Consider the following 7,772-nt stretch of genomic DNA (forward strand, 5'->3'; position numbering starts at 1 on the left):
TTTCTAAAGCCCCTTCCAGATTGATCACTGGTGTTGTTAAAGCCATCTCATACCCTCACTGTTCCCATAACCTGAGTTTAGCCCCACCACTACCTCTATAGCTATCATCCAAAGGAATAGGTGTTGCTTGTGCTTTGGGAGAGGAGGAGTTCACGGGATCTTGAAATTATCCTAATAACTACAGCATATTGAAAACCTGCAAGACAGCAGGAAACTGTTAGGAACAGATTGTCTATTTTTTTAGCTTTGTAAACAGCCCTATAGAGAGTATTGTCACATTTCACAGATGGGGAAAACTGAGACCCAAAGAGGCAGAGCATCTAGCCCAGGGCCCACTGTTAAGTGAGGAGTAGAGTTGGGATTCCTGGAAAGTCAAGTATTTTCTGGTAAACCAAGGCTTTAATGATCACCCCTCCCCCTCCTGTTTCTCTCTAGATCCCTCCCTGCTCTCCCGTTATCTTATTGCAGTCCGCTCTACTGCTCTCTTTTCTGCCCCCTTCTGTTGTGGTCTTCATCTCTTATTGATAGGAGTTGCCAGGTCTTAGTTTCTGTGAGACAGGATTTAAGCTCCCTCTGTTTTGCTTTGATTTTATGAACTGTGGTGTCTCCTGCTCATCCTCATTATTGTGTCTTTATTGGTCTCTCCCTGAAGCTCTTCCTACTTTTTCTTTTTAATTGCTGACTCATATCTCTCTATCCCAGTTTTTATTTATTAATTTTTTTGGCAGCTGGCCAGTGTGGGGATCTGAACCTTTGACGTTGGTGTTATAACACCACACTCTAACCAACTGAGCTAACTGGCCAGCCCCCAGTTTTTATTTTTACATTTAAATTTAAAGTGTAATCATGTTTCTCTGGTCTTCCTGGTGCTGTATTCTTTTTTTTTCCCCATAACACAAAACAAGTTTTTCACTAATTTTAATCTGTTCCCTTTCATTTAAAAGCTTCAAACGCCTCCCTCCAGGTTAATCCGTATGTTTAGGTAATTCTTTATAACTGAGAAAGCATTTCCACTTAAAATTTTATGTATTACTCAAGTTTACATCATATAAATACCATGACTTTGTGAAAGATGTGTTGGAAAGTTATCTTCCTTTTATTCATTGCAGTACTAAAGCTCATAGAGGTTAAGTCACTGGTTGAAGGTCACACAGCTATTAGAGTTGCTTGTCCAGTGTTCGTTTCTGCTTTTTTACTTTAACTTTTCTGTACTTCCCATATCTTCTTTCTAGAATGATTATTCTCTCTATACTAAAAATATAAAGCTCATGGTTTTACAATAATTATTTTCTATTTTATAAGTTTCCAGTATGTAAAAAAAATCTTTTTAATGTTTATATTTCTTTATTATTTTTTATTACAGAAATACATGATCCTTATAAAACTTGAAGTATTATAGAAATATTTACTGTAGACATTGAAAATCCCTGAAAAGCCTAACAAAATCAATATTGATAAATGGGTATTGACATCATATTACAGAATGTCATTATAAGAACTGTTTTAATACTTCTTTAACTTAATAGTGTCTTTACGTTTTGTTGCATTCTTGAAAATTTTGACAAAGTATAAAATTTAAACCACGTTGTCTGTATCTTTAATCAATGGCATTTATAAGAAAGAATAAAACCAACAGCTGATCAGGGCCATCTGAGAAAGCCCAGACAGTCAGTCTTCTTGACGCTCTAGTTAAGTACCAGAAGGTGAATGTCCTACTGTGTATCTTACAGGTAGCTTGTTATTTAAAATTAAGGTTCTTTTTACTTTCATCCTGTGCCCTCTCCATCTTCATCTTTTCGCAGTGACGAAACTATAACTTGATTAAGGAAGCCCATTTCTCCATGTATTTTTTAACGGGTAGGAGAGAATAAAAAATAGAAAAGTTGTATTGGGCCTAGATAAACTCACTTCCATTAGGGCAGCTGTAGGATGTGGAAGGAAAAATACTAGGTTGAGTTCTGTAGTTTTCATTCCTGTTCTCCTGCTCTTCTCCCAGGTGATCGTGGAGAAGGCTCCCAAAGCCAGGGTGCCTGATCTGGACAAGAGGAAGTACCTGGTGCCCTCTGACCTCACTGGTAATGCTCCTTTTCTCCACCCTTGCTCCCATGGCAAAGCATTCTTGGTCATTATCATAGGCATGAGATTGTGAGATTGAGAGGAAGTACAGAGTGGAAGGAAGTGAGTGGGATTCTCCAGAAAGTTAGCTGATTAAAAAATACACTTATGATGGCAAGAGCAAAATAGTTCTTCTGCCATTACCAGTTCCCTTAAGCATGTCCCATCACCCTGTCTTGTTTGACTTAGACACAGCAAAGCACAAAACATGGAAAGAAAAGATCAGATGCCCAATATTTAAACTACTTTTTTTTTTTGTCTTTTTGTCTTTTTTACTGACCGGTAACGGGATCGCAACCCTCGGTGTTGCGCCCACACCGCGCTCAGCCAGTGAGCGGGAACCGGTCTCCACATGGGATCCGAACCCTCGGTGGGAGCGCCGCCGCACTCCCAAGTGGTGCACTCTCCAGTGCGCCACCGGGCCGGCCCTTAAACTACTTTTAAAATTCAGCTTTGTCACTGTGATATCAATTTGTTCCAAAAGGAAAACCAGCCTAGTTTCTTGGTATGATCACATTTGAGAGGTTCTCAACTAAATATTTTATCTCCTCATGCTGCAGTTTTTTTGTAATAAGTTTTGTAGATTCTGTTTGAAATTACAAAGAATACCCACTGTATCCCAGAGACACTGGAAAGACTTTATAGGTTATGTTTGCTCTAGACTTAATTGATTTGAATATCAGCCTTCTAGAACTTTTTCAGTATTCTCAGGAAAAGGTAAAGCATTGAACCCCACCCATTGCCCCAACACTGGGTTGAGTGACTGTGCCAAGATCCCCAAGTCTGGTAGGCCTGTTTGCATCACTAGGTGTCCTAGGGTGGGAGTCAGGTTTAGATGATGGTGGGAATATTTTGACCTGCATATACATGTATCTCCTCAGAGTAGTCCTCAGGCTTTAGGTGGACATGTAAACATGAGGCCTGAAGTTGAGGAAGGGTTAAACTCCACTGTGGCATGTCAGGGACTATGTAGGCCTTTTTGAGTTTCACTTTTTTATTTCTAAATCTCCAGAGTAGTCCTCAGGCTTTAGGTGGACATGTAAACATGAGGCCTGAAGTTGAGGAAGGGTTAAGCTCCACTGTGGCATGTCAGGGACTATGTAGGCCTTTTTGAGTTTCACTTTTTTATTTCTAAATCTCCTGGACAGTATTTGGCTCTGCTCAGATGATAAGGCTGGTAGTTAACCTGAAGGACACATGCAATAGAAATTGGACATGTAAACATGAGGCCTGAAGTTGAGGAAGGGTTAAGCTCCACTGTGGCATGTCAGGGACTATGTAGGCCTTTTTGAGTTTCACTTTTTTATTTCTAAATCTCCAGGACAGTATTTGGCTCTGCTCAGATGATAAGGCTGGTAGTTAACCTGAAGGACACATGCAATAGAAATTTTAGGGGGACTTATACTTCTACTAACACCTTGTTTTCTTCTCTTCTTGCCTTTTCCTTCTTCCTTCATCCAGTTGGCCAGTTCTACTTTTTAATCCGGAAGAGGATACACCTGAGACCTGAGGACGCTTTATTCTTCTTTGTCAACAACACTATCCCTCCCACTAGTGCTACCATGGGCCAGCTGTATGAGGTAATGCTCCTGGTCACAATACCATGCAGTCTGGCTTTCTCCAGCATTTGTTTCAATTATGTCAATAGCACACCTGGGAAGTGGGGCAGAAGGTGTTATTTACCAGGATCCTCTTACACATGGCAGTGTAAGGCTCCAGGAGATTAGATGCCACTTGTCCTTTAGGGATTGAACACTCTACTAGATTTAATCCTTTTGAAGTCTCTTCTCAGTCTTACATGACTATAGTGTTTTAATGCTGGATTGTCCTTATTGATACAGCAGGAAATGGTTCCTGATAGCAAAAATTTTAAAGCCTCTACCTGTCATACTTCTGTTATTCTTGTTGGTAACATATAATTTGTAAGTAAATTTTATGCATTCACATCCCAGTTCAGTATTTTATTCCCATTTAGTAACAGATTGAGAAAACAAATAATAGTAAAGCTAATCCCTTTGGACTCTGAAGCTAACCTCCTTAGAGTAAAGGTATTTCTTAACAGCTCCCTCTATAAACTCTGAAATTTTGGTTTAAGACAACCACATAGATCTAAACAAGGGAAAATTTTCTCCTTAGAACAAAGCTAAGACTGAAGCAGATTCCCCACTATCTGGGTGCAGTGAATCAGATAGAATGAAATTTATAACTAAAGCAAAGTCTTTAAATGGATTGTCTTAACAGATAAACTCAGGTAGAATAATTTATGTGATTTGGTTCAATTGGTAAATTATCAGAATCTAATATGAGAAAACTATTGTACTTTAACTTAACTTTATTATACCATAAATATAACCTAAAGATTGTAACTGTATTATTTCTTAAAGGATTGCGCACAAGGTCCTGCCTTCTCATTGTGCGTCACATAGTGAATTACTTAAACTTCCAATAATCTCTAAGCTGATTTCACTCTATAGCATATATTCCCTACTAGGATATATTCCAGTGTACGTGTCTCTGGTATCTGAGTTCCCCTTGCTAGAATGAGCTTCTTTATGCCACTGTCCTCTTCGTATTCCTGATAACTGTGTGTATTATGTTCTCCATGAAGGTTTTTTGTTTGTGAAATCAGCTTAATTCTAACCACTTCTTATTCTTTGTTCCTCTTTTTAATGGGGGCTAGTGATACCTGCCTTACCTACTTTACAGGTTGTGTGAGGCGCAGAATCCTAGACATAATGGATATGAATGTATTTTCTAAGCTGTCTTCTTATCTCTTCTCTTAGGACAACCACGAGGAAGACTATTTTCTGTATGTGGCCTACAGTGATGAGAGTGTCTATGGGAAGTGAGTGGTGGAAGCCCAGCATATGGGAGCACCTGGACTTGGGGGTAGGGGAGGGGTGCGTGTGGGACTTGGGGAAGGAGAGGGAAGGCTCCCACCATGGAGGAGACAGAAGGTGAAGACATCAGGAAACATCACACTGCACACACCATCATCATATTTTCACATGCTCAGTTGATATTTTTTGCTGCTTCCTCAGCCAGGGAGAAAGAATGTCAGGACAAAACTGTTGGATTGGTTTTGACAGAGGAATGGGGATGACATAATTTTACAGCGTTGCCGAGAATTCATTTTTGTGCAATTTCATAGTAGGGTCAGGAGGTGGGCAAGTCAGGGCCAGAGAGGATTGCAGTCCAGCAGCAACTCCCTGCTCTCTCTTCTCTTTGGGCAGAGATTCTCTTTTTGACATTTGCTCAAGACACATAGGGAAAGGGAGCAGGTGGGTTTTAGGACTTGTAGTGGACCATGCCTGGGGACCAAAAGAGACCCACTATAGTTGAAGCACTGATCTCCCGTATCGCCACACCTCCTCCCTCTCATCCTAGTCGGAATCTCAGACACAAACATCGCAGTACCACCCCAGTGGTGGCAATAGACATTGACACAGAAATTTAAATGAAGCTCTCTTACTTTTGGAAAACAGAGATCAGGCATGAAGCTGATATGCTTATGAGAATAGTTTTGATAGCATCAAACTGGAATTGACTGAGTGTTGATCATCTCTGTCTAACCCGCTCTCTTTCTGGTGCCCCTTATCCCACAGCTATCTTGGAATTTAATGAGCCTCAGGTATTTCCAGTTGCAGGCTAAAACCACTCCTTGCATTTCCTATGTATAGGGACAGAGATGTCTTATGTATGGAAGGGGCAGGAACGAGGTAAGATAGTCTGTGCCTACCACATGTCCAGAATTCTCGCTCCCTTGCTGCTGTCCCTTCCGTCTCACACACACAGGAATGCTATGTGACGGCCAGCTGCTTCCCCCCTTTGGTTTTCATCTACTGCAGCTGCTAGTTAGAGTTTGGAGGGATGACTTTCAGTAATTCATGGGGATTTTATTGATTTATTTTCACTTTAGGGGTTATGTGGGGTGGGTGTGGGGAGCAGGAATTGCACTCAGACATGACATTTCAATTCATCTCTGCTAATGAAAAGGGTCCTTCCTGTTGGGGGAAGTCTGTGTCAGTTCTGTCAGCTGAAGGCTCTTGTATAATGAAGTCAATGCTGTCAGGCCAAGGAAATAAAGTATTTGCTTACCTTAAAAATTCACCTGAATTCAGAAGTGTTGACTTTATTTAGTATGTATTAGAATAGATGGCACAGGGACTCTGAACAAAAGACAGAGGGGTGGCTGTGAGCGAGGAGTGTGCACACGTGGTCAGACACATGCATGTTTGCTTAGCTCTTTCCTGACCAGGAGTTGCTGCCCAAGGCCAAATGCTGCAGTGGGCAGTGCACCTGGTGCATTGGTGGTGTGTGTGTGATTTTCTCCTCCGCACATAAGTGCTTTGTCACTGCTTTGTGTTTCTCAAAGCTGAAGGTGGAAGATTGCCTACATCAGAGTAGAGGGGGTTGGCTGGGGGTGTGCTAATTACAGATGCAGATATCTAGGCCTTGTCCCGATTTAGCTGACTCAGAATCTCAGCGTAGGCGTCTGATTTTTAACAAGCTCTTCATAAGACTGCTGCACAGTAAGGTTGGAGAGTTATTGCTCTGTGTACCAGGTTTTGCTGTTAAGTCACAACCAAACCTTGTTCTCGCCATGACATCTTGGTCAGTATGAGGCTATCTCCTCCCAAAGCAGCAAATATCACCCAAGTAAGACCCCTAGCATCAGAACATGCTTGGAGTCTTCTCACTATTTGCAAGTCGTTCAGTCAGTAGGAACAAATGTGTGGGTGGGCTGTGGGGGTGCAAGTTATATGAGAATGAAAAACAGTAGTGGAAATTCCTTTTATAAAGAACCTTAAAACCCATCTCTAACCCTCTTTAATCTTTTGCAGTTATATTCCCAAGTGGTGTCTACCTATGTAGAGTTTATGGAATGTATTAGTCTCCAGAAAGTTAGTAGGAAGTCATAAAAGATCCAAGGCAGGATTCTACCAACCACCAAATCACATCCAGTGTACTGACTGAGAAAGTTAAGTCAGGATTGAGAGGAAAGGAAGAAGCCCAAGTCCAGAAAGTTAGTAGGAAGTCATAAAAGATCCAAGGCAGGATTCTACCAACCACCAAATCACATCCATTGTACTGACTGAGAAAGTTAAGTCAGGATTGAGAGGAAAGAAAGAAGCCCAAGTCCAGCAAGCACCACATGCAGAAAATTACGAAAATTCGAAGGAATTTTGACCAAAGCATTGAAATTGGGTACCTGTCACTACTGGCAAAAATATTGGGCTGCTGTTCCTTAACAAAGCCAGAAGGAAGCTAATGTTTTAGTTGTTAAGATGTAACTATGTTTTGGAACTAATAGACTTACCTGCTGCCTATGAATGAGATTGGATTAATGTTTAAAAGCAAAGACATGACAATTCCCAGCCCTCTGTACACACCTGAAACAATCCAAAGAGGTACTTTGAATTTAGAGGCTCTGTCTTTCCTAAGAGGACTTTGCTTATTTTAGTCCTACTTATTTCTGGATTTTCCTGTGGAAAAATTATATTCTTGAATAGGACATTGCACACCATTTTAGATCAGCCCTCTGGTTTTACAGATGCATAAAGTTTAACTAACTTAGCTAAATTCAGAGGGCAGCCTGGATATTTCAGTGTTCTGATTTGGATTTGGTGGTCTTTATTTAGTGTCAGTGTCTCAGT

At 40.8% G+C, this 7,772-nt stretch overlaps 1 protein-coding gene across 1 annotated transcript in view; it reads left to right on the plus strand.

The window, feature by feature from the left end:
• Positions 1 to 6,231, plus strand: part of GABARAPL1 (GABA(A) receptor-associated protein like 1) — a 9,846-nt gene extending 3,615 nt beyond the window's left edge. The window contains exons 2-4 of the mRNA XM_008594918.1: positions 1,997 to 2,075; positions 3,577 to 3,695; positions 4,899 to 6,231. Of these exons, the coding sequence (XP_008593140.1) occupies positions 1,997 to 2,075; positions 3,577 to 3,695; positions 4,899 to 4,964 (264 nt within the window). The 3' untranslated portion in view covers positions 4,965 to 6,231. The remainder of the gene's footprint in view (positions 1 to 1,996; positions 2,076 to 3,576; positions 3,696 to 4,898) is intronic.
• Positions 6,232 to 7,772: the final 1,541 nt, after the last annotated feature.

The sequence above is a fragment of the Galeopterus variegatus genome, unplaced genomic scaffold (genome assembly GCF_000696425.1).
Source record: "Galeopterus variegatus unplaced genomic scaffold, G_variegatus-3.0.2 Scaffold11863, whole genome shotgun sequence".
In the NCBI taxonomy this organism is placed as follows: domain Eukaryota; kingdom Metazoa; phylum Chordata; class Mammalia; order Dermoptera; family Cynocephalidae; genus Galeopterus; species Galeopterus variegatus.